The sequence below is a fragment of the Melopsittacus undulatus genome, chromosome 7 (genome assembly GCF_012275295.1).
Source record: "Melopsittacus undulatus isolate bMelUnd1 chromosome 7, bMelUnd1.mat.Z, whole genome shotgun sequence".
NCBI lineage: Eukaryota > Metazoa > Chordata > Aves > Psittaciformes > Psittaculidae > Melopsittacus > Melopsittacus undulatus.
The window spans coordinates 60,134,895-60,162,445 of NC_047533.1; the positions used below are offsets into that span (position 1 = coordinate 60,134,895).

The window sequence follows — 27,551 nt, forward strand, 5'->3', positions numbered from 1 at the left end:
ACCACTGTGAGCAATTGTTACTTCTATATTTAGGCACCAGTGGGGCTTTGTTTTGTTTCCTGCTTATATAGAATATGCAGTAAGAGCAAAGAGGGATGGCAGTTGGAAGTGCAGTAATCCATACATTCTTCAAGATACTTGTCTGACCATACCCAGCGCAGGCTCCTGCCCTTGAACTTACCCATCTGTTCCCACATGTAAAGGAAGTGTTTCGAGCTCTCAATCTGTAACTGTTTGGTCTCTGTGATGAAAAGAGATAGACGTACAATATTTAATTTTTGTCGTGTTGCTATCTTAATCCCTTATTCTCTAGTGGATGTCTGAAATACCTTTATTGCTTTCTTATCATTGAAATTCCTTGTGGAATGGGCAGTCATTCTCTGTCTAAGTAGGATTCTACTCTACAAGTACAATTCCCTTGATGACTCCCAGAAAACCCAAATTAAACAAATGTTTTTCCTCACAGATAGTGAATATATGGCCTACAAGGTTTTTATTGTACCTACCACCACAGGAGTCTCAAAAGATGGCAAAATGGTAACACTTGCAGTTCTGGGTTTGGAGTACTGTAAATGTAAATTCACAGCAAATTTCTTCTGTAAATTATCTTAAGGATTATTAAGGCCATTTATACCTTGTGATGAGTGAGCGGCAAGACTAGATCCCTATGGAATTGCATTATAATTCTGTTGAGAACTGTGTATCAAATCTGTCACTTGTATTCTCTTTAGCAGGTGCTGCAATTTCACCTACCCTTTAACCACAACAGGGCCTGCGATGGAAGCAAGAACTCTGATAGAAGGCTTGGAATATTGAACCCATCTTCATTGATAAACACACACAGTTTTCAACCAGTACTTTGAAGTCACTTGAAAAAATACAGTTTTCAACTTAAAAAATGAAAAATCCTAATTGGAATTGGATGTCTTTCCTGTAATTACTTGTTACTTTGAAAACTGGGCCTCAGTCAATCACTTGTTGTAAAATAAGTCAAAGAGGAGGAAGCTGCTTCCCAAGCAGCACTGGGGCAGCATGCTTGGAGGTATTAGTTGTATCTAGCCAGTTTAATACCTGCTCTTGCTTGTTACATACCAATAATATCAGGTACTTGCTAGTGACAGAATTTATGGCTGAGAGATTGTAACAGCCGATCAAACAGATGGAAGAGTTGTAATTTAGGCAATGAATGAAACAAATGTTCATACCAAGTAGAAATTAATATCTCACATGGTATATGTAGGTATGTGAGGGGAAAAACACTTCTTACTGGATCCCTGAGGAGGAAAAAGGGTCAGTAAAAAAACCAGGCCCCCTACTATTGAGCAATGCCTATGCTATTAATTTCAGCAAATGGAGCAGTCTTTACAAGGAGCAAAGAATTACTTTCAGTTACTGGGACTGCAAATATAAAACCTTTTCTTTCTGTACTGCCAACAATAAAAATTAAAAGCAGTAGCTTCTAAGGTTATGGTAAAGCTTCTTCTAACTAATCGATTCAAACAAGTTACAGTACCGCTTTAGAAAGTAACAACCTTCACCTTGTGATCCATTTTCAATTATTTGAAAGTAGTTCAGACAGGGGATGTGAAAGCAGAATCTTCAACCAGATTGAATCATTTCACATCAAACTTATATATAAGAAGATCTTTCAGAGTTTCCTAGGCTTTGTATTAAAAATGTAAGTAAATGGAAACTGATTTTCAAACACAAAACCACCTTTTCCACTGTGTTAGTGATATGATCAGAATGATGAAGTTCTGTACATCACAAGTGTGTAAAACTAAGTTCAAATGACAAAAATCGCAGGGAAAAAAAAACCCAAACCAAAAACAGTATCAGGCAGTTCCAACATTTTTAAGCCCAAGCAATGCATGAGTCTTAACACTATAAACTGTTTGATCCATGGTACCCTATGGTTAAGATCCTGCCGAAAGGAACAAATGTCAGGGATTATTTGGCTCCTAAGCCAATTGCAGTGGAAAGCAGGGATCATATCAAGACCAATTTGGAGCAGATTATTGAAAGAAGGCTTAATGAGCCACGTACCCATAAAAAGAATGCTTGTAAAATCCATCCCTAATGAGGGAGGGGAGATAGATTGTGAGAAACAAGTCCAGACCATTAACCCTGGGTTACTAGGAGAGTCTTAATTCTTGTCACAAGGTCAAGCTTTTACAATGCAGTTATTAAGGGTCTTTATAGTATCAGCATACAGGCACACACACGTGTACTCAAAGCCTTTTAACCTTGGGCATTCTGGACTCATTTCCCTTCTACTAACCACTTTCCCTCCCTCCCCACACCTTTTTCTGCTTTACCTGCTTATAAAGGTACATGTTATAGTGCATGTAGAGATTATGTATCTCCTGGATTGTGCAAGTCTAATTGTACCATTCAGTGTCCAAATGAAAGAGGAGAACCACGAAAATAGTCTGTCACGAGTGATCAACTTCATGCAGTTTATTAGTCCTATCTTCTGCTAAGATATATATGGAAGGTAGAATGCTGGAGAAAAAGAGGAAATGTTAATATAAAGCCCCTAGTGTGACATGAATACTGTAACTTCTGCTTGTGGAACTAAGGCATAGAATTTTATAAATCTCATTATGGAGTTGCAGTGCTCAGCTAGATTGTGATGGCTAGATTGTGCTGCTGTCAGTTCATCAGTGTATGGGTACTCATTAAAATCACTGGGAGCAAAGAGGCTAAAAAAAGTTATGTCCTAGGAGTAGCATAGTCTGTCCTTTCATTGAGATGAAGAGGTTTCTTCCTGGGCAACAACTCTTGGGATTTGCTCTGGTGCCACGGCCACTTAAATAGAAGTGAAATCATACAGGCAGTATGTTCACTTCTCTGAAGGGTGGAATACAGAGTTAAGCATTGGAAAGATAAGACCTGAGTTGAAACCAAAGATCAATCCAATCTGTAAATACAAAATATAGATGAAGTTAAGCAGATTTATATTTTACAATCAGAATTTTACCACCAAGAACAATGGTGCATTCTCAGAGGTACATGTTTCAGCATCAAACCTTGCACTGCCAGAAGCAGCAAAGGGCCAGCCTTCACGTCAGGATTGGATCTAAAGTTTATAAATTGTTCCAGCATGTTGGTTCATTGCATTAGAAATATGGAAAGTTAGAAAGATGGCAGTGCAGTTATTATCAAGTTTAGATAAGGCTGGAGATGATACATTCCCCATAGATTTGAAAAAGTGGTATTAAAATGCACTCTTGATTCGGAAACTGATCAATACAATAAATAACATGCCTATATGTATATATCTGTTCCAAATAGCTGCAACTCAGATACTCTAACGAGGGTCCTACTGGAAGATAGAGGCAGGACATTCTGAGTGCAAAACACTATTCACTGGACCCTTCCTACCGCAGGAATCAGTGAATGAATATTAGGATATTTAGGTAACTCATTCCCTGCAAAGCATTTCACAATAAAGCTGGAATATCTGAATTAAATCCAGACTACCTGAACCTAAATCCAGAGTTACTGGTTCATTTTAATGCAGCTACTCCTGAAAAGCTGTATGGGAAAGTCTTGTCTTCACATAGCATTTTACACAACAGTGTAACACCTCAGACCATACCGTAAGAGGGAGCCACAGCTCATTTAAATGATAACTTGCATAACCAATTGGCCTCTAATGAAAACCTAGTATGTTATTTCATTATAAACACAACCAACATAGTGCCAGGTGAAAGGCTTTAGTCAGTGCCTGTCACTGTGACTAGAACCGCCAGCTGTTGAAAGCTCACTGACCTGTCTGAAGTACTGTCAGATATGAGCAGGGCCATGGTACTCTTGGCCTCCTATCAAACACTGAATATGGAATAGTGAGACAGGTCCTGCCTTGCCTCACCATCCTGAATGTAAATGAAAATACAGACCAGTCATTCAACTTCTGCATTTATTATTTCTTCCCCTCCCTTCTGTGAGAAATTATGCTGTGAATAACTAATAACAGTCATGAATACAAATCTGAGTAGCATGAAGCATGTCAGTATGAATCCTGATGACCTTTTCCATATTTAAATAGTCTTTATAAATATATTGTCATTGACTTTAAATGCATATGTAAAATCTAAGCAAAAGAGTAGGTTGGGATTTAGTGCTCACATGATATTTCCTGAGGATAAATTCTTCTCCTGGCAAGTAGCTAAATAAATTTGAGCCTGTTGATGGTATGATTACTAAAATAACATTATAAATATTGTCCCAAAAAAGACTCATTGAAAATACTGCTTAGCCTCGGGGTTTGTTGTTTTTTTTTTCCTTCCAGAAATATTTGGGATCTCTTTATTTAAAAAATCATATATATCATTTACAAAATATAAATGAAGCAGGTGAAAATAGAGATTGGCTAAATCCTAAAAACATAGCAGAGAGAAACCTGGTTAGGGTCACATCTCACAGAACAGGGTAATACTGTGACTGTTCTCCCAGATTGCAAGCAGAAGAGACACTTAAGAAAAAGCAAATAAGCAACAGGTTCAAGATATATCTAATCCAGTCAGGCCATCCTAAATGCTGTGTTGTTTAAGCCTAAACCAAATCCTTTCCATGGAATTATGGGATGTGAGATAGGAGAATTCCATGTACATAGATTATCTACATATCAATATATGGAAAGATATTCTATACATATTTGTATATAGATATTGATGTATGGAAACTAGTTTACAGAGGTTTATTACAGTAAGCTTAATACCTGACACCTGAGCTCAAGCCTCCATAAAATGACTCAGTTAATTTTAATGCAGAATATGTCCCTTGGGGGTCATAAACAGCAAAGGCTGTTTAAACACCTCTACTGCATATCCAGAGGTACATTTATCATCAAGAAAGCCCATGCGCATCCTCCCTAGCAGCACAAATATCTAAGACCCTAAGAAGAAATTAAACTATTCTGACAGGAATCTGGAGACGTAAAGGAAGTAAAAGCAATGTAAAAGTTGGCTTGCCAGGGAGTTTAGGTGCTAACTAAAAGAATGAACCATTAGTTTTGGTTTTCAGGTTAAGCCATTAAATATTAATTTAATTGTTTAACAAACTCACAGCTAGAACATGCAGAAAGTCTGAACAGTCTCTCGAAGAAATGAATAGTTGTATCCTTTTTCTGGCAAAGACAACTGAGGAATGGTGCACATCAGCAAAGTACTTTAATACTAAGTATTTAATATACAAGGATGGCATTCACATTGTTGATTTGTGTAATTGTAAACAACAGTACAAAGGAAGGTCTCTTAAAAAAGAATTAAGTCAGATCACAGTTTATCAAACTACTGAACAGTGGGAGCTGTGGTTTTCATTCTGGTTTTAAGAAAACTTCTTCATGAAGTGCAGTTTCAGGTATGCGATGGTAAGGAATATTATGGTCATGCAGACAAGAGCCAGGTGGTTCTGCCACAGGCCCCAGCTACTTGTGTCAATGCCTTGATTTTTCAGATAGTCCTCTCCAAAACAAGACCTATGGGTAAATGCACACACATTTGTAAACTTAGTCAGTTTGAAGTACCCAAGAAGAACCCTAGAAGTTGCAATGTGGTTTTATGTCTATAGCAGGCCAGGCAAACACCAGCTACGTGTTGCTATTTTACTTTCCATTTGTAAATTTGTTTTTCTTCCAGATACAATGATTTCCTGTAGGAAGCTGAGATGGATTTTGTGAGGCTGTGTAACTGTAGTGTGTGCATGTGTGTTTCAGAAAACACAGCTTAAAGTGAGGAACACACCACCAGATATTTCTAAGTGTTATCAACACTAAATATAAGTAGAGTGTTCTCTGCAGACAAAATGCAAAAACCCAGTGAAAATTTCATTTTCCACATAAACACTCAGAGATTCTGCTGGTTATTAGTGAGTATCTCACAGACTAATGCTCTAGGACTCTGAGTTACCAGTGGTGGCATTCATTTTAATGTACCAGAATACTTACAGCTGGCTCATCTGTGGATAGCTATTGTTGCTGATTAAATTTGTGTTGTCGATGCCGCTGCAAAAGTTCAGGCCGGTCAATTCATTGATTTGTAAAGCCTTTCAAAAGAAAAGAAACAATGACTATTGAAATTAGTAGCTAATGACACTTTAACAACATGAGGTACAGTTCAATTGCCAGGCTTTAACACCTCCCTCAGGCTAGACTATTTCTGCACAGGCATATTAAAGCCCAGATCCCTCTGCACAACATAACCTTGCCTCAAATTATCAAAGATTAGGAGAAGAATTTTAGCTTAACAAGTTTTTGTTTTACTGATGAAAAAGAGAAGAATTGTTTTTCGGGGATAACATTGCTCTTTACTCTGTATCGTTTTTGTCCAGCTGCATTCTAGGGGATGTAGTTGTTTAGTGTCTCTCTCACGTGAGGTGTTTCCAAAACGGTGTTTGGTGTTAACAGAAATGAGTTCTTCTACATAGCAGTGGGTGCTGGTTGATGAGAAGCTTTTCTCCTTGTTTCAAGATGCTGCCCTATGTTCTGAGGTTGCTGTATTTAATTAGCTTACTTTTTGCTCATTAGCCCATAAAGTCTGAGGTTTTCTTTACCATGAATAAAGATATTCCTTTCTAGCAAAGCTTTTCCAAATCTGTGCCCAGGTAAATGCAGCACTTACTGTCATTCCATATCGAGGGATGCTGAAGTATTTGAGCCACGAGAGCCAAGACAGGATGCTTCTGAGGTTGACCAGCAACCCAGAGAAAATCTAAATACAAGGATTACAAAAAAAGCCATTAACAACAACCACATATTACAAATTACATACTCTTATCAGGTGTTCTTCTCTAGCTCTTAACTCTGCTTCATCAGATCAAAAACAATGGGAAGGCATTTCTAGAGGAAAAAGCTCTTCCAGTGGAAGAACAGGGGAAAGGGTAGGAATCATTTCTGCTACTACCCAGCTTTGGGCCATAACCCCATGTGGTCCTTCTCCTGAAATGCATAATGGGGAATGCTTTCACATGTGCACCAAATCCAGATGCTTTCCATCTGTGGGCCACACATGGGTTCAATTGAACTGCCTGCTGTTACTCAGCTATAGCAAGGAGCTGCTGAATTTGTGCACTTGGTTTTGCTTGTGTGCCCTGAGTCTGAGGCAATGTGGGTTTCAGCTCTTGGTTCAGCATTGCCTCATTGTTTGTGGTGCCCGTCTTCTAACTGTACCTCTTTATGTGTTGTCTGGTTCTAACATGACTGATGGTTGGCTCCGCAGCTGAGGAGAGCAACTCCTTGAGAGAGAGAGCAGGGTCATGTTCTCAGCCAGCCAAATTTGCCTTTGGCAAAGCTAAAGGAGGGTAAGCAAAATACAGCTCTGGGCTGCTTTGCTGCTCTTTAGGCAGTATGCTGGCTGCCAGAGCCACAGAAAAGAGTGCAGAGGAACCATTCTCACTCCCCCTCACACCCAATCCCTACAGTTCTTGTTAATTAAAAGGACAAATCAGAATATTTAACACTACAGTCTCAGAATATTCAAATCTGAAAAGTATTTGACATGCTTGACCCCACAGTCTTTTTGCAGAATTCAGCTGAACTCTGTTCTGATAGGATATCTAAATGTCAGAATCAGTCTAGAATACTGAATAATGCTACTCACAGTCATAAAAACAAATGTGATCGTCATGAGCAGGTTTGCCACAGCGTCCATGCTCTCTCCTGCTGCAATGGCTAGTGCCATAGAAGTGGCTGTGTAGGACACCATCATAAGGGTAAACAACATTGTAAAGAAAGCTTCTACTGTTGGTTTCAAACCTTAAAGATCAGAACAAGAATGGTTTCAGTATAATCCTGCCAAAAGCTCTACCATAACCTGAATACTCTTCTGACTTAGGCAGTATATCCTGCCTACGGAATGCATGTTGTCTAACATGCCCTGTCAGTGGAGGACAGAATGAGTAAGTAGTATGCCTGTAACTGCAGTAGCACTGGAGATAGCAGAATGGGTAGAAAATACAGTACTGTACTCCACACAGTCTAAGGTGAAGCGTTTACTGTGGCTTCAAGTTGTCTAACAAAGAAGGAATTTCTAGTGCACTTCCATGAACAGCAGCTGTATAACATTTCACTTGTTTCCAGTAGAAAGCTTTCCTAACAGACCCAGTGGCTTTTGGACGGCTATAGTTTTGATAGCAAAGTCTGCTTATTAACCAGAAGGCATTTCACCAAAAAGAACAAGCTAGTATTAAATCACACAATAACAACTTCTTAAAACAACATTTTTTCCTGATAGGCATTCTTGCAAGGATGGAAAAAGTGTCTTGTAAAAGTCACTGGAAACTCAGATGGCCATAAATGAAAAAAATAAACCAAATTTATGTAGTAATGGCACACTTCCTTCTAGGGACAGGGGAGATGAGACATGTCACAGATTCAGACATGGAAGCTTAAACCTTTGAAAATGTGTCTTTTTGTAAATCGCATGTTATGATGAAAGCAAGCAAAATAACCACTGCCATGCTGGTATAGTACTTTGGCCTATACAAACACACATGTATACACACACATATATAAAATGCTAATGCCTCATTGATTTACTGTCTGCAGGTGACTATACTTGCCTAACATGAAGTAAATTATACAGGAGAAGATGATGCTTGGTATTGTCCTCATGGGTATTAAATCAGCCATTAGTTTTGAGATGAAGTATGCAGATATTCTGTAGTATCCACTGATATATTCATGTCTGGAACAAATATACAGCATGTTACAAATTTAATCACTAAGAAACAGTAAGATTTATTCTAACTCAGAGTGGAAAAAATAAATTCTTTTATGGTTGGACTGTAATGCAAACAACTAGTATGCCACATACTATAGCCATGATGCCCTTTTCCTATGCAAATTAATATGGATACTTGTGTACATAATTTTTAGTAAACATATATGTCACGTCATCAAAAGAGAGTACAGCTTAAATAATTTTTCTTTTCTGTACAGTGTAATCTGCATAGCTTGAAAGATTCCAATTAGGTAACATTTACTCCCTCACTAGCAAATCACAAACTTACTAAGCAATACCTACAATGAGTATTTGGGGGGGGGGAGGGTTTGCCACATATGTTGATAATTTTAAACTCTGAGCTGTTTGCAATGACAACAACTCACTAGCAGGCTGAAAGAGTACATCTGCGATGAGCACTAACAATACATTCATTTTAAAACTGCACGAGGTGTACTTAAGTTACAATTGCCTACAGCAGGGCAAACAAACAAGCTCTCTAGAGTAGTCCCTGATAACGTTTTCAGATGTTTTACTTACATAAATATCTTTTTTTCCACAACAAAGAGTTCAATAGCAGAGATGCTGCTGAAACACTGGTTGGTTGTCAGAAAGAACATTGCACCCACTCTACAAAAAGCAAACCAGCAAGCTGTTATTAAAGATGTGATGTAAGTGTAGTGCTTCTGCTGCAGGGTATGTAAATTCAGTTGTAGTGCCTGGAGCTCAGCAGTGTGTGACTTCCCATCCTGAATTCCATGGGAAAAGGCACATCAAAAATTCCCAGTCTGTGAGGCATTTGTTTGATGCAAACTGTGAGGAACTGAGTAAGCAATGTGACAAGTTGTTTTCGCCTTTTCCACTAAAATTTAAGGCTTTCATATCCAATTTAAAACTGGGCAATTTCAAAGCTAATGCTATGGAGTGTTCCAAGACTAAGAACCCAAAGCTTTCTTTAGTTGCAAATCTATTTTTCAGGTCATGTACACACAGCTATCAAAATCATACACAGACCAGAATAATTGCAGAATCTGGTTTTAGATGAACCTTCTGACTTGTTGCTGGTTAACTCAAGTGTGTATACAGAAGTAGTTGCAAGAGCAAAGTTTTAGCTACCCAGGTTATGTAGCCAAATCTATATATTTTAATCTTTAATTTTTTTATCTTGGGAAAGCTTTGCAGAAAAGAAGTTAAAATGCTGCCATGCTGAATTAAGCCTCTTTAATATGATGTCTGCTGTTCAGTGTTTTCAGCAATCTGACTGGCACTGAAAAATGTCATCCTACAGAAGCACCATTACTCACTTCATTTGGACTGCTTGTCCAGGTTACAGCAGGGCAGGGCAGGGCAGAACTGCATCCCCCCCTCAGTTCTGCAGGGACCTTCCTAGAGGCAGAAGGGCATCTTCACTTTGAAGTCACTAATGTAGGCTCGGCCTTATCTACTGATGTGAAGGGAAGCATTTGCGTTAGAGAGGTAAATATAGCTCATAAAGGGCTCATGGGTTCCTTCTCATCCTCCAAGTTATTTGTTATCCTACCAATCACAGTGATGAGGGAGCTTTACCAAAATTTTGAATATCTGTTACCTAAACTGACTAACCTGTTCTGTAGTCCAGTAGAGTCCTCTTTAAGTCCAAAGAAAATAGCACCTATAACCAGGCCAAGGAGAGCCGTAACACACAGCTAAATGTAGATAGAAGACAAGTATTATTGTCATTGCTTTCAGTGCTTCAGTAGTTTGAAATACATAGTGGGTGAGTGTAGCTAGCACCAGCTATGGGAGAAGGATGATAGTGGGGGCTTGGCAGGTTAGAAACAGAGAATAGCACCTTTCCCTTGAGAACCCCTCATCACATCTGCAGAGCATCAGCCATGCTCTTTTCCTCCACCACTGTTTCAGCCATTCTTGGATGTCATGATTAAGTTAATTGGTGATGTACTGGTACATCACTCCTCTCTCCCTGCTTATCCTCTCCATTGTTCATTCTCCTTGGGACAGTCAGTGACTCCCTATCTGCCCACAGTGATAAGGGTTGCTTCAGCTCAAGGCTGACCATGGCTCCAGTAGAGTGCTTCTGCAGGGGTTTCTCTGGAGCCATCTCAATGCTACTTTGATCTTGGCAATCAATAACTGAAAGAAGCCTTTACTGACTGGTGGGTTGGGATTGACAGTTTATTTACATGCTCCACAGTGTGTAACTGCAGGGCCTTATCACATATTTTATTCATGGGATTGTTTTTAACATGAGCAAGATAACGTGATCAGGCTACGAGTGTCCTGGTATTTGCAGTCTGGCACACCATTTAAATAGCAATAGGATGTCATTGAAAAGACAGAAGTGTGTACATCATGCTAAATGCAAATGACAAAAATCTCAGCAAGAGTGACAATATCAGGCAGTTCTGACATTTTTAAGCCCAAGCAATGCATAAGTCCTAGCACTATAAACCGTTTGATCCATGGTACCCTGTCTAAGATCCTGCCGAAAGGAGCAAATGTCAGGGATTATTTGGTTCCTAAGCCAATTGCAGTGGAAAGCAGGGATCACATCAAGACCAATTTGGAGCAGATTATTGAAAGAAGGCTTAATGAGCCACGTACCCATAAAAAAGAATGCTTGTAAAATCCATCTCTAATGAGGGAGGGGAGATAAAAGAGATTGTGAGAAACAAGTCAGGACCATTAACCCTGGGGCATTATGAGATCCTTGAGAATCTAATTCTTGTCACAAGGTCAAGCTTTTACAATGCAATTATTAAGGATCTTCATAGTATCAACATACAGGCACACACACATACTTAAAGCCTTTTAACCTTGGGCATTCTGGGCTCATTTCCTCTCTACATTGGATGTTTGTTCACTCATTGTATAAATCATGGTGAAGATAATTTATACCCCTGGCTTGGTATCAATTTTTCTATTGGCTCTTCTAGAATTGCAAATTTTGATGGTGCTGGGACTGCAAAGTTTGGCCCACGAATTAGGGGATTCCTGAGGATTAGTTGTTCTGCAGCCAGGCATTCTTTGTTTTTGAAGACAATGTGCAGCTTTCAAGAAATCAACATTTTCAGTGTTGGTTCTTCTGAAAAGCACTAAGAGGGCCAAGCATTTAGAACATGCTCTTCTCTGCCAGGTGTTAGTCTCTACTGAGGTCTTCATCATATCTTCTCCAAAAGACATCATTGCCATTAGGAACAGTGAAATGACCAAATGACACACACATTCTGAGACTGTGAAAACACTTTTACACTTGAGCAAACTGCAGCACTTCATTGTGTGCTGAAGTTCAGTTAAGTATCCAAGTGTAGTCTGTTAACTTTCCCTGGCAGGGAAGAAAATCTGAGGCCAAACCCCACAGTGCCAGGCCTGAAGTCGAGTCTGAAGAATGTTCTTGAGTTAATGTGTGAAACTACTTGGGAGATACTCTGTTCCTGGCCGGGAGCAGCAGAATACCCTGCTGGACAAGATCTTGCCTCCCAGCCTTTCAGTAGTCCAAAATAAATTACTGAACAGTCCCTCATGTTGCTCATTTGGAAGCATTTAGGACATCTTCTAGTGAACCAGATTTCCAGACCTTGAAAACTCCTCTTTCAGATGCTTACTGCAGTTAAAATATCAAGAGGCAAAACCATCCCAGAGAATTATCTAACACAGGAGTGGAATAAATGCAATGTATATCACAAAAGGGTATATACAAAGAGTGTTACCTGAGCTATGGAAGCTTGAGGGTTTCCTACCAGGTTTTTAAATGTGCGCTTAGACACCCATTTCAGCTGATGAAGGAAGGAATTGGCATATGTGATTTGCTGGAAAACTGCTTTTGTTTTCTTTTCACTTCCCAAAGAAATACTCTCTAATACAGCCTTTGTTTCCTGGTAGTAGGCAGACTTGAAGTATTCTTCTGCTAACTTCTCAGTCAATGTTTTATCATATTCAGTATATTCTTCAGTGCTCTCAGCTGAAAAAAAAAATGAAAGAAATGCAACTGTTTCTGTAAGGGATGGGAAGGTTGGTTGGGAGCTAAGCCAGGAGAGTTACGCTGGGGTGGGAGAGTTACCAATGAAGCAGAATTAATGTGTACATTTAGTTTCAGTGTTTCATTGCACTCAGTCTCATAGCATACAAATCAGAAGAGTCAGTATAAATAAGACCAAACCTCTATATTTGTCAGTGCAACCTGTCCCACAGGCAGCAGCTTCACAGCAGACTACTGCAGGTAAACTCTTGTCACCAATGAAGTTTCAAACTGGCAACAGTCTGACTTTTCAAGAAGTGATTTCCCACCCCCCTTGGGTTTCTGTAAGAGATCTGTTTTGCAGATCTGATGAGACAATCCTACACCTCCCAGACTTTTAGATCCTGGTAATCCTGCATGTGTCTACTTCAGTAAAACCTTTGAGTCTGTCAAGTCTCCAAGAAATTTCAGCTGAACTCCCTTTAATCTTTATGTTTTCATATAGAGAACAAAGTGTTACTAAGCTCACTTTTTTTTTTGTTTCCTTGATGGAGGAGGGAGCTCTGGGAGAGCAGTAAACCATGGTTCTAATTGGCTGGGAATGTACCTTTTAAACCTCTAAAGGTGCAGGGTTTGGTTTGCTGTGGGTTTGGGTTTTTGTTGGACTGGTTTGGGGGTTTTTTCCCCACAAATACCTGCTTTAGTATGATGAAAAAATTGTTATGCCATAGTTACACTTTGTTTTGGCCATAAGAAATTGAGGTTTCCCTTTCACCATGTTGCATGACTTTCAGAAACATAATCAACTGCAGCATGATTCTCTGTCCCGTGTATTGTACAGAGAATTACTATTTTCATGGGTTATTTTTCTTTTGTAGTATCTGTAGCTGGGGGGCGTCAGACTATAGATCAACAGAAAGATACTGGACCATGTCATCTAGACTGTGCTTTTGCTGAGAAATGTTGGACCAGATGATCCTTGAGGCCCCTTCCAACGTGGTGTTCTATGATTCCATGATTCTGTGAAAAATAGTTTATTTTCCCATGTATTATACCTTCAATGCAGAAAGATATTCTTTCACCTTTAACACCTTGTTATTTGAGTGTGACACAAAAGTATGCAGATCACTGTATATATATGAAGAAATGGAAGCAATGATAAATTACTAAATATCTGTTAATGAAAGGCAAACTATTCTCACACAAGACAGGAATATTTTATGTAGTAGGACTGTATGTGAATCTGGTACTTATTTCAGGTCATGCTAATTACTTTTCATGCATAAACAAAAAGTATTTAAGAGTACTATGAGGGGTTTTCCTACAAAGTACTGTAGATCATCGGTATGTGATACTCTCACGCATACAAACAATCATACACTTGTACAATATGGTTACTGGTTGACACCTGCAAGTGGTTTCTTCTGACAAAATACACGTGACAACAGTTTCATTTATCTCTCTGTTTCATACCTGTGTCAGTTTCATTGGTCTTGCTCAGTGCCACTGCAGTGGAGTCTCCATTAATGATGTCCAGGAAAAAGTCAGCAGGATTGTTGTATGGCTCACACCTGTAGCCTGTGGCGACAGCATTACAAGCTTTAAGTGGTGGTTGTGTGACCAGCAGAAGGCTATGCATGGCTATCATAGAATCATAGAATGCTTTGGGTTGGAAGGACTTTAAAGACCATCCAGTTCCAACTGCCATGGGCAGCAACACCTTCCACTAGACCAGGTTGCTCCAAGCCACATCCAACCTGGCCTTGAACACTGCCAGCGATGGGGTGGCCACAACTTCCTTGAGCAACCTGTGCCAGTGCCTCACCACCCTCACAGGGAAGAATTTCTTCCCACTGTCTAAACTAAATCTACCCTCTTTCAGTTGAAACCCATTACTCCTTGTCCTACTACTGCTTGCTCTTATTGAAATTCACTCTCCAGATTTCTTGTGTGCTCCCTTCAGGTATTGGAAGGCTGCTGTAAGGTCTCCCCTGAGCCTTCTGTTCTACAGGCTCAAGATGACTAACTCTCTCCTCCTGTTTTCATAGGAGAGGTGCTCCAGCCAATGGCGCATCTTCATGGCCCTCCTCTCGAGTCACTCCAGCAGGTCCACATCCTTCCTATGTTGGATGCCCAAGAGCTGGACACAGTACTGCAGGTGGGGTCTCATGAGAGCACAGTAGGGAGGCAGGATCACCTCCCTCCACCTGCTGGTCAGGCTCCTTTTGATGGGCGGCAAGCACAGATTGACAGCTCACAGGCACATTATTGTGCCCATTGAGCAGCCTGTACTGCAGGCTTCAAAAGCTCTGTGCTTATCCAAGAGATGAATGGCACTGCTGGAGAGCTCTATCAGCAAAAGCAAGGTGACAGCTGGCAATGTGCCCTTCTCAGCTCTAGCCTGGGTTTTGTCTAATTAAGATAAGCTCAGGAACAGTTTATTAGAGGTGAGGCCTATCATCCGAAAGCACATACAGGTCCAGAGGTGAAACAACAAGAGAAATGCTTAGCCTGTTAAAATCCCTGTTTGCTAATACACGGTGTTCAATTCTGATCAAGCTCTGTCGGCATTTCGTTCAGGTTAGTGCAAACTAAAGATGCTGCTGCAGTTGGCCCTGCTGTTAGTTTTGCTCACCAATAGACTGGAAGTACTCCATAGCATGCTGAGTGGGGCCATGGTACAGCACCCTCCCCGCGGCCAGCAGCGTCAGGTTGTCAAACAGTCGGAATATGGAGTACCGAGGCTGGTGGATGGAGAAGATTATTGTTTTCCCTCGTTTTGCCATCCTGAATGTGAAGAACAAAAGGAGATGTTAGCTTTGCAAGTTGATTCAGCCCTTAGATAAGAGAATTTGCAAGTTTAGTTAAGTCACAGTTAAATGTGTTTAAGTTGGTGGGCTGGGGTGGAAGAAGGGATAAAAAAAAAGAAAATATTTAGGTAATATTTGTAGTGCCTCTGTGAGAAAAGAAGGTTCTTTCTCACTGGGAATGTTGTTGGAAGGGAAGGTCCTGGGAAGATTTTGATGCAAACAGAAAGCTCTGAAAACAGGCGTTTGAGTCCTGCTTGCTTGTAGTAAATGCAAAACTATGTAAAATTTTGCAAACAAAAAATATGTTGTGCTTATTTTCCCAAAGATAGGTTTTTTGCTGATGGCAAAACAGCCAGCTGTGTTCTAACTACTGTCCATATTAAAATTGATCACTTTACCAGACAACAGGCACTTTAATCACTTTTCTGGCTCAGGCAGACATGAAAAAGGAAGCTGCCTGTGACAGCTATCATGGACAATTGTAGTCCTGGCATGCACATGCTTTGTGTAAGGTGGTTCGTACACTGCCATAAGCAGCTGCTTTGGAGTGAGAGGATTTATACATTCTTTTTCCTAAATCTTTTTGCAGCCTTGGCTCACTCGTAAACAATTACATTTCTGATTTCCCTGTTTGCCTATTCTAACTGTGATTTAAGTCAAATACAACTGAAACATAGCAGAGTGAGTGGTGAAAACAGGAAGCTGTTTCCAAGGCAGTTACCTTTTCAGTAACAGTAGAACAGCATTAGCAGTGCTGGCATCAAGTCCTGTAGTTGGCTCATCCAAAAACAATATGTCAGGGTCTATGATGAGCTCCATCCCAATATTGGTCCTTTTGCGCTCTCCTCCTGACACCCCGCGAGTGAACTGGGTGCCAACCTGCCACAGAACAAGAAACTCGTCTCGTTTGACCTGAGAACAAATACTTGAGTAAACAGCATCCTACTGACATGGCCACATTTGGGAAGAGTTGTAAGAAATTTTGACCCTACCCTCAGTGCAGATGTAGATGTTACCTCACACAGGCCGGTTCTCAATATTATTATTACTTGAGGTGTTCTCTTTTTTAATCAAGCAACAGACTACCTTTCCCTTCCCCTCCATGTAAGAGTATATGTCAGTCAGTATTACAGCAGTGTCTATACAGACTGTCATACAGAAATGTTACTGTATTACTGAAATAGTCTGTTTAACTTTATTCTGTTTTTATCTGCCAAGCTGAGCCATTTGATTAATTAAAGAAATCACTTAATGTCTAGGGGGACCTTAGAGCAGCCTTCCAATATCTAAAGAGGGACTACAAGGAAGCTGGAGAGTGACTTTTTACAAGGGCAGATAGTGATAGGACAAGGGGCAATGGCTTTAAACTGAAAGAGGGAAGATCTAGATTAGATAGTAGGAAGAAATTCTGGTGAGGCACTGGCACAGGTTACCCAGAGAAGCTGTGACTGCCCCATCCGTGGCTGTGTTCAAGGCCAGGTTGGACAGGACTTTGAGCAACCTTGTCTCGTGGAAGGTGTCACTGTCCATGGCAGGGGGGTTGGAATTGGATGAGCTTTAAGGTCTCTTCCTATCCAAACCATTATCTGATTCTGTGATTTGTTGATGATTTAAGCACCATACTTACACACCTTACCTTGGAATCTGCCACTTTACTCAAACCCAGTTCCTTGATGATCTGATTCACTCGTTCATTTTTTTCACATTCCTTCACTGACTTTGGCAAACGGAGTGCTGCTGAGAACTTCAGATTTTCTCTTACAGTCAAGGTTCCCATCACCACATCATCCTTCATTTAAAAAAAACAAACCAAAACAAAGCAAATTTGGTGATCACTTAGCAATTGCTATATTTTTTCCTCTGGAAATTGCATCTACCTGTGTTTTATGTTGTCCCTGCATTCTAAGGGATAGTAGCAACTGCCAGAACATGCAGTAAGGTGCATCTTCAATGTCTTTGTCATAGCAGAGAGTTGATTTCATGCACGTAATTGTATTTGCCTTTATTCATAAAACAACGCAGTACAAGAACATCCTCCATCATGCATGATGCCAAAATACATAGATAACAATGTATTCAAAACTGTCCCTCACCTCTTCTTACCTTAGTCAGAGTTTTGGAGGTGTTAAGTGAGATACTGAAGGGCTAAAGGGACCTAAGGAAAGAGAGGCTGGCTCCACAGGGGGTAGGGTGAAGGTTTTCCAAGCTTGTTTCAGCAAAGGAGGAAGGAGGGTAGGTTTTTTCAGTATTAGCTGCTTGTCTCTTGCAAAAGGTATCTGTGTGCTGTAGACAGTTCAGAGAGTTGTGTATGCTTTGAGGGGTTTCCATAGATGTATCTCTTCAGGTCTTGATAAACTGCAATCATGCTGCTAAGCACGGTTAGTGGAGAGGGGAAGAAATTTTGTCCTTCACACGTCTTTCTCCCCAGCCCAACCTAGCAGAACAAAGCTGTCCTTAAAATAAGACCTAGTGATATTGTCCCTGGGCATGCAGAGGTACAAGCTGTGGACTACCAGAAAGCACCACACTTAGAAAATACTCCATGCATATTTTTAGCCTACGCTGTTCCTCTAAATGGAGAACAAGAAGAGATCCAAAGAGCCTGCTCTTGTTGACTAAGAGCATTAAGGAAAGAGGCTCAAACATAAAGCAAAGTATCTTTTCCAGTGAGGGTGGAAGTGTGAAGAAGAGTTGATACCGCACCAGCCTTGATTCTTGGTTCAATGCAATGTGTTTGGAACACAGCAGCAACTGTGTCAGAAGAGAACAGTAAAATCTGTAGAGTGATAAAACATACTTACCTGTACTACGTATCCAGAGGTACATTTAAAGTTGGCAGGCTGAGGAGCTTCGTTGATCAAAATGTCACCAGAAAGCCCCTGGGGATCCTTCCTTGCAGCCAAAATGTCAAGCAGACTAGGAGAAAAGTTGGTTACTTTGTCGGATGAGTATGCAGGAGGTAAGCTCTCTGAACCACAAACCCAGCTCATGGAACACAAAGCTACATGAAAGTATCCCATGGGGGTTTTTAGCTATTTAAAAAAAACCAGCCACTGTCAAGGGAAGAGTTTCTCTTGTCCTGGTTTCCTAAGAAATTATATCTGTGCAATTTCATAGTGCATTTGTGTCCATTTGTTCCACAGCATACCCAAGAATGGTACGTAAGGATCGTGTCTCAGGAAACTGTGGACTAAAATTGAATTACATCTGTGTCATGTAAGGTGATAGTCTTATTTGAATTCAGGTATTTCTCAGAAACCAGTGAGATATGCACAGACCTAAATGAAAACAAAATCTTTCCCTGAAAGTATGTCCATTACTGCTAAATACGTGCAGAATCATTTTCTCCTTGGTGTAATTTCTGAGTAGGACAAAGAGGGAACTTACGAAGTTTTACCACTGCCAGTGGGCCCCAAAATTGCATTCAGTCCTGGTCTCATGATGCCACTGTAAGACAAAACAGACGGGTTTTATGAAATAGATGGGGGATTTTCTCTCTTGTGTCACCTGGTAGGCTAGTGTAAATTACCTGTAGAACTACCTTCTGCATCCCATTGATTTTGGAATTAATGAAGCTGCCTGATCACAACGAATATTTATGATCTGTCAAGCTCCACCTATTTTTTTATTATTCCTAATCAAGAACTAATCCTTGTGTAATGAAGACAACACAGAAATTGTGAGTAAAATGTAGCAAAAGTGGTATGCATGCTTTACTTCCATGGATCTCTAGAAGTGAAGCAACCACTTGTTTTAACCCATTCAGGTCTAACAATATTATTCTCTTGTCAGAGAGAATAATGGTCCTAAAGACAGGATATATTAGGGATTTTTTTATACTTACAGAAACCGCAGTTGATTGATAGTTCCTTTGTATCTGCTTTTAAGCCACATGGAACTCAAAAGCCAGATAGAAAAGATTAAGTATTTGGGAAAAAGACCCTACAGAAATTATACAGCATATGGAAAACCAGCTGCCTTCTCTTTATCTTTTTGCTGGATGCTGTGTTTTAAGCCCAACCAGCAGCTAAGTACCACACATCCACTTGCTTGCTCCCCTTGTCCTGGTGGGATGGGGAGGAGAATTGAAAGAAGGTAAAAACCATGGGTTGAGATAAGAACAGTTTAATAATTTAAATAAAGTAAAAGATAATAATAATAGGCATAGTAATTAAAAGGGAAAGGGTGAATAAAACTGAAGAAAAACAAGTGATGCACAACACAATTGCTCACCCCACACTGACCAATGCCCAACGCAGCCTTGAGCAGTGATCACTGGCTCTCCCCAATCTATATACTGGGCATGACATGCTGTGGTATGGAATACCCTTTTGGTTAGTTCAGGTCAGGTGGTCTCTGCTTCCTCCTAGCTTCTTGTGCCCCTCCTCAATGGCAAAGCACGAGAGACTGAAAAGTTCTTGATGAGGGTAAGCACTCCTTAGCAGCAACTGAACATTGGTGTGTTATCAGCATTATTCTCACATCCTAACTCCAAAACACAGCACTACACCAGCTATTAGGCAGAAAATTAACTATCCCAGCCAAAACCAGGACAATGGAGAATGTGAAGGCATCACTGCTATTTTTCTTGACTAGCCCCTAAAAATGCATGCTCAACAAACTTTGGTGTATACAAGAATGACGTTGCACATACAAATACCTGCCTGCTTATTATGATACTAATTTTATCTTGAACTGCACTCTGGTACTGGTTGTTATCAGTGATCTGAGTACTTGGCTGTGGACGTGGCCCAGTACAGCTGCTCCTTTTGCTCTTCCTGAGATATTTGTTCCTTCCTGTAATTGTTGCCTTCAATTTGTCACTGTGGAAATTTATGGCTCCACAGGTTAAAAAGCATATAGATTATACACAAGTTATATTACATTATATGTGTTTTTAACACAAAATAACAATATGTAATAAAATAAAAGCAGATGTTGCATTTTCTAAAAGAGAAAAGCATAATGTGTGTTTGACATCGATCTTTTACAATAAGCCACAAAATGGGCCTTCTGTTCACATTATTGCAAATGACCAATGTCAATCAATTGAGTTACCATAACTTATGGCTCTTGGGGTAAACAGGCAAGATTTTAAGAGCTCATGTTTAGAAGGTGTACAAATTGCATGTGCAAAGAGTGGGACAGACAGAGCTACACAAAAGGCTGGATATAATTGGGGTTAGGGAGCCGAAAGTCATGTGTGCCTTGGAATGGCATACTGTATGAGTACTTGCCACTTAGCTTAACTACTGAAATGTGAATGGGCAAACTTTATGCATAATTTACTGAACAAAAGCCATAATAATGTGGTTGCTTTACTGCAGTAGTGCTCAATGTTGGGGATGGGAGAAAACTTTACATCTCTTCATAGATAACCTAACCCTCATTTATATCACTGTATTAAACACTTTAAGTTAAACCCCCCAAAATTAACCTTCCCAAAGGCTGCCTTAGCAAAGGAGATGCAGGCATTGGGGACAGGCTGTTGGTATCTCAGTTACACACCACAGCACAGCAGGAGACTTGCCAAGTAGTGTAAAACAACCACAGCTGGCTTGTGTGCCCCTATGCCGATTAGCAGTCAAGAAGGCAGTCCCTCCCATGTGCCAGCAGTGTGAGCTCTCTATTGTACAGACTAGTACTATTGTACAAGTCTAATGACTGAGGACCACTGGGACCCACTGGGAAGCTTAAGCACAGTTGATAGCGAACACAAAGCAACCATACATGCACACATTTTGTCTAATCTTGATCAAATTCTGTATATTGTGCTTAGTGGCTCAGTGACTCGAGTAGACTCAACAGTCCAGACAGAAAAACAACATAAACATGCTCTAAAGAGATGTTTAAATACGTACTTGACATCTCTCAAAACTTCTTTATCAGCTGTTTTTTGGTAACACAGGAAGCCAGTCTTCATCTTCACATGGTAGGAGATGTTGTGGAAAGTGAGTATGCTTCCTCCCTTAACAGCTAAGTCTGCAGAGAACTGCTTTCTGCTGGGGGTGCCGTTTGTATTCAAGTCTGACATCTGAATACTCAAGTGTGGCTGGCCTTCTGCCATTCTTCCTCTAGAAATGAAAAACAGGGAAGGGGAAGATTCTATTAGGTACAGAGAAGAAAGATGTTTCTGTTGGATCCAGTGTTCAGCACTGGACCTACTGTGAGACTTGTAGATGTCCCTCTGTGTATCTTTCCTTCAGACATGAAGTTTGCATGCTGTGGGGTCAGACCTGGAGATTTCACAGAGCTGATGAGAAGCTGAGTTTGCCATAGTGCTACACACCCCTGCAGTATTAGGGAGGTAGAAGACTCTCCCTCTACCCTGATGGTCTGTTGTGGCAGGTTGACCTTGATGCCCACCCAGCTGCCCTCTTGAGTTGAATCACTGCTCCAGTGCCTGGAGCATCTCCTCCCTCTCCTTCTCCACTGGCCTTTGTATCTGCAGGGCTGTTCCTCCCACATTTTCTCACTCCTCTCTCACAGCTGCTGCACAGCATCTTTTACCCTTTCTTAATCAGGTTTTCAGAGAGGCACTACCAGCATCGCTGACACACTTGGTTTTGGCCAGTGGTGGGTCTGCTGGTCCCAGCTGGAGGCAGCTGTGTCCAGCATGGAGCAACCCCAGGTCCTTTTGCACTGACACCAACCCCTACCCTCCCTCTGCCCCACGACGTCACTGAAGCAACATCTGGCCATGGGTACCAACTACATTTATTCTCCTGGCACATGGAAGTAGATACTTCCCACAGCAGACAGTAGCATGACATTATGCTCCTTCTGGAGGGCTGCCCCTGGCAGAGAGGGCTGTACATAAACTGCATTCTTGTTGGAAACCACAGGTACAACAGGTGACTCACTGAAAGACTGGCTCAAAATTACTGAGGTCCAAAGTGACCTTCTGCCTCTCCACTTCATCAGCCTTCTTTCTGGTTTTGAATGTGCTTAATGTTTGTCTATTAGATACTCTTTTAAAGAGGTGGTTTGAAAGCAAAGACGCTCCTCCGACCTCTAGCACTCCTGAGCAAAGGTAACAAAATCTACAATTGTTTGGTCATTTTTTTAATCAAAATAATTTCACCAACAGTATAGCAGCACAGAAACTGACACCACTACCAAGTAACTCTTCCTTGGATTTGCTTTCCATCTAACAACTAGAAGGTAGTTGTGGAATAATTAAAGTTAGCCAACTTCCCCTGTCAGCCAGGCTCTTGCCTATGAGCCATCCACCTGCACTGCAGGGGCATCCCCTTGTGCAGGCAGATCTTTGTCCCCTTCGGGCTTCCTAAGTGTCACTGGGCCATTTAGGTGGGAGGCAGGATCCGCCCTCTCTTTATATATCATGTTGACTCACCTGAGTTTAATTACTCTAGCTGTCACTACAGGACATATTATTAATGCAGTAGTTCATGGGAACAGAAAGGGAAGATGAGCAGCTAGGAGCTCTGGAATGATCAGTCCTGTACCCTACCTTGCAGCAAGGTAGAAGGCAAATTATGAGACTATTTCAGAAATGCTGAATTAATATGAGAGCAGTTAATAAAATGAGACATAAAAAAAAAGCTGTTTAATCTAACACAATCATATGATCACATAAAAAAACAAGCCCTTATTTTGTCAGGTTGCTAAGGTTGCCTGACAGACAGCTGAACTCTCCTTTGTGGCTATCAGCACAGTTAAACCCCTGGAAGCCCTACTTTCACCAACAGGCCTATGTTCAGGTAAAGGCAGGTTCATCTGTTTCCTAGTGACATTATCCCAAATCTAGCCCAAGGTTGCCTTTTCTGTCAAAACTGCAGTCTTCTGGGCTGGTGAATATACAAGGTCTTATTTGTTTAGTAAGCAGTAATCCTGTCCCAATTTTCCTAGAATGAAAAGAAACCATGTTTAAAATATAATTATAATGGATCTAGCTCTAATTTTTGGTAAAATGGATTTTAAGTAAGTTCAACATCAATTAAATGTGCAACATTTAAAGAATGGAGGCCTGATATTGATAAACTGCCTATACTATTTTCTACTTGTGCTGGAGGAGACTTACCTACTTGTTAGGAGGGCAGTTAACTTTTTTAAGGCTATTTACCTAGTAATTTCTGGGCTAAGCTGGCTGACATCAATCACTGGCATTTGAAAGGATGCTTTGGTAAAGCAGAGACGTGCATTCAGAACCACAGTGGGAACTTTCTGCTGGGAGTCTCACCACACGCTGAGCAGACGTTTGCTAGTATGCCAGGCAAAGTACCAAACACTCAATATATGAGAACAGTATTTCATTTATCAGATTTTTTCTCAGCTTAACGTTTCAGTGTTGATGATATAAAATTATGAGCAAATGGGGAAAAGTGAAGTCTGACCTCTGGCATTATCAACAGAATAATTAAATTCTTCATTGTTTCATTTGTTGTTTTGTTGGGTTTGGGTTTGGTTTTTTTTTTCACAGACCAGCAATAAAACCTAACTCAGAAAAGTTTTGTACAGAAATTGCAGAAATGCTCTTTAGAAAACAAACTTTTCATGTAGGAATGGAACAGAGTCAATCTTCCAGGCTGAACTTGACTGGCAGAAAATAAGCACAGAATCAGAAGCTATTTCCATAAATACAGGATCACACAACTTTCACAGTCATTCTTAAGAGCAGAGAGTACTTTGAAGTTAAATTTAATTTACCAATCAAGCTATGACTAGATTGTACACATCCCCACAAAGAACAATGCAGAAGTGAGATAAATGAATGAGTTACGAGAAGGATTAGACATATTCATAGCAGACAGATTCTCAATGGCTATTTAATACAGCTGTCAACCAGAAACCTCCAGTTCAGGAAGGCCTGAGGCCACAAATTGCCCAAATCTCTTAGAGAAAATAGCGTTCTTTGATACTGTCTCTTGTGAAGCCTTGGGTTACTGGCAGCTATCAGTAGAGGCTGGATTCATTCTAGCTAGACCTCTGATGTAAATCAGCATGGCTCCTCATGGCTGCAGTGAGCTTGTGTTGCTTGCAGTGATAGGGTGGGATGCTGTAGGCGGAAGACATGGATTTGTCTGTGTGCTGTTCTTCCCGATGGCTGCCTTTTCAGGCAAAGGTGTATTTCTGGGCATACCCCATTTATCAGAGTTAAAGGAAAAAAAAAAAACATCTATTTCAGATGTTGGGTTAATACTAAAAATAATTTTAAAATTTCAGAAGTACCAGAATTTATTACAGAAAGAAACTGAAGGATACTCCTCCACTTAAAACTGGAATGGTTATTTCTCAGTTGCTCTATGAAATCTGTGCTAGCCATCTCTCTTCTCAAAGGAGTGTAACTAACTGTTGCAAAGACTCCATCACAGCAGCTCCATGGGATGACAAAATGGCACAGTTCTGGACATGCTGGTGGGAAAAAGCCTTGGGAAGGTGCACAGCCCAGCTTCTCCCTCTTATTGGGGCTGTCACCACAAAATCAGGGCAGCCTTGGCTTTGTGTGAGTAACTTATGGAAACCTCTGAGAGTGGAAATTTGGATCTTGGATAACAGTGTGCTGAGAGAAGATGAAGTGCTAACAGTGGAAATTATACCTGTGTGCTAGAGTCAGGCTTTTGATTTGCTTTTCTTTTTTTGGAGACCTTTTTTTTTGACTGTGGGTAAGTATTTGCAGTGAGATAAACAGTTTGGTATTACAGAAACCAACCTCTCAATTTTTGATCTAGTTATAAACTTCACCACAGGAGTACAGGGGCATGAGACTTTACAGCTCATATAATTGTCAACTCTAAAGAGCAATAGCTCTTTAGGAATGGATTTTTTAGAATATTGCTTTAGGTCTTGTTTAAAGAATTATTATTACATTTAATGTGACAAACAGCCATGAAACATTTTAAGCCAGAGCATGTGCAGGACAAAGAGACAGGCATGATGAGTGTTAATTGAATCAATTGCTTTGCAAACTAAAATTCTTTAAATGAAGTTTCCTAGAACTCATTGCCAATGTCATACAAATACCTACTTCAGATCAGAAATAAGCAGAAGATTCAATGACAACATATATTGTCTGCTGTGTTCAGAAATATTTGTTAATGTGTTTCATATCCTCATAATACCAGTTCTGGGCATAATACATTATTTTTGCATTAGCTAAATATAAAAATCTATGAACTCTTTAGGAATTTTACAAATTTCTTTTGTTTTTCCCAAATGTTTTTATTGCCAGCATCAATTTCAGTTCAAGCCTAATAACAAAACCCTTTTCATCAGAGACATTTAGTGTCATAATAATTTGTCAGGAGGCAAGCTATTGGATCTTGAGATTTAAGCTTTAATTAATGGCAAAATAAAATTGCTTTCTTAAAAAGTATCACAACATCACTTTGACCACTGTTGTGATGCACAAAAAAATGAAGGTCTCATACAGTCACTTTCCTGTGTATTGTTCTGAGACTTCTAAAGTACAAAGTGTCTTCTTTCCCTACAGACACGGGGACACTAAAACAAAACATCAAAACCCAACAAAATATACTGCAAAGTTCCATTGACTTAAACAGACTTCAACCACAGCAATACCATGTCTGGGGTCTTTCAAGCAACTTCAGTGAACTATTTGTATGCTTTAAGATACGTTGTCTATATAGAAAGCTAAGTAGCATTCATTCCTGCCAGTCTTTCAGCAAAACTTCTGGCACCAGCAGGATTTGTAGTTCAAATGAAGAAAACAATAGCAAGGGAGTTGTAGTAAAATTTGAATGGCAAAATTCAGAAGTGCATTTTAAAGGGTTTTTGTTCGTTTTTAAATCCAGGCAGTTATTCAAAGTACTTCTCTACAGAGAATAAGCACTGAAATTACTTTAGAAGGAAGAATCTTGAAGACATGGGCATCTTCCAGCAGAGTTTTCTAAAGGAACTTCTCACAAACCACTTAAAAATTTTTCTGTTTTCTTTTTTCTGAATACTTGAACTTGTCAGAGAAACCACAATTAAGTGAGCTATTATTTCTCTTTGTTTTAATGGAAGCAAAGTTTAGTCTTGCAACCTGCAAGCTGAAAGAGTACTATATACTACAGATGTGCATTTTAGGCTTTGGATACATATAAATTCACAGAGGTTGTAAGCATACCTTTATTTCCTGCTACTCACATGCACTTACAGGGGTGTAGGCTGACCAGAGAATGGATGTAGGCACACAAAGAGGAAAGTATAGCCTAGAACTGCCAGCCCAGAACCATACAGTTCTCTTCTTCAGGAACAGGTGTAGGCAGTTAAAACCATTTGAGTGAAAAAGGATAATGCGATTCAGGCAATCTGTAAGTTAACTGCCAACTGATTTACTAGGGATTTGTAACCTACCTTCTGTGAAAAGAGCCCTGTGTGTTAATTGGGGACTGAGTAAACAGCACTCTGTGTGTGCAAGCATTTGCACGTGTTATCTGCAGTGCATTAACATGCATGGGCAAACTGCGAGTATGGGAGCTCCTGCAAAATATTCTAACTTTTCACCTTTTTACTGGTTTTACTTTAAGCCTTGAGGCTTTTGTCCCCCATTTATAAAACATATTTTTATTAATTTCCCTTGAAAAGCTAGGAAAATGTAGCAAGCGTTTGTCATTGTTTTCCTTGGCTGTTGGAGGGAAACAGCTGTTGAATCTAATTCCTTAGCAATAGCAGTATAAGAAATTCATAGATGAGAAAGCAAGTCACTACCCCGAATTAAATCTATCTATCTATCATCTATCTCAATAAAAGGGCTGAATTGCTGCTAACAACTCACCAGCAACAGGTCTGGGTCAGCACTGCAGGGCTGCTGAGGAAGTGGCAGAGGCGGCGGAAAGGAATGGGGAGGCAGAGATGAGAAGAGCGCGGTGCGTATAGGAAGGCAGTCCCGGCGGCTCGCTCAGCTTGCAGGGCAGGGCAGTCCCACCCGTGTCATCACATCTGCTGCAGGACGGCTGCGAGCCGTGAGCTGGGTTCCCTGCACTCCGCTACCCAGAGTCTCCACCCTCTCCCTGCACCACAGTTCCATGGGGAGGGCAGCGCCAGGCACAACTTCCACTTCTTTTTATCTGAGCAAGTCTTTCAGCTGCC

At 40.4% G+C, this 27,551-nt stretch overlaps 1 protein-coding gene across 1 annotated transcript; it reads right to left on the reverse strand.

The window, feature by feature from the left end:
• Positions 1-5,321: 5,321 nt before the first annotated feature.
• ABCG2 (ATP binding cassette subfamily G member 2 (JR blood group)) lies at positions 5,322-27,346 on the reverse strand. Its single transcript, XM_034064813.1, has 16 exons — positions 27,238-27,346; positions 21,356-21,568; positions 18,882-18,941; positions 18,296-18,410; positions 17,131-17,283; positions 16,216-16,373; positions 15,320-15,471; positions 14,158-14,262; positions 12,437-12,687; positions 10,329-10,411; positions 9,267-9,356; positions 8,566-8,690; positions 7,605-7,759; positions 6,627-6,716; positions 5,954-6,051; positions 5,322-5,485 (listed from the first exon to the last, which is right to left on the reverse strand). The coding sequence occupies exons 2-16, from the start codon at positions 21,559-21,561 to the stop codon at positions 5,335-5,337; spliced, it is 1,992 nt and encodes a 663-aa protein (XP_033920704.1). The 5' UTR covers positions 21,562-21,568; positions 27,238-27,346; the 3' UTR covers positions 5,322-5,334.
• Between the last annotated feature and the right edge of the window lie 205 nt (positions 27,347-27,551).

What these genes read in the sequence shown, in the direction of transcription:
- ABCG2 (XM_034064813.1), bottom strand. Translation starts at nt 21,561, where the DNA reads ATGGCAGAAGGCCAGCCACACTTGAGTATTCAGATGTCAGACTTGAAT. An exon ending in CCTCTGGATACGTAGTACAG is followed by an intron (nt 17,284 to 18,295) that starts GTAAGTATGTTT and finishes TTTTAAATGAAG; the next exon opens with GATGATGTGGTGATGGGAAC. An exon ending in GTTCTACTGTTACTGAAAAG is followed by an intron (nt 15,472 to 16,215) that starts GTAACTGCCTTG and finishes CTTCACATTCAG; the next exon opens with GATGGCAAAACGAGGGAAAA.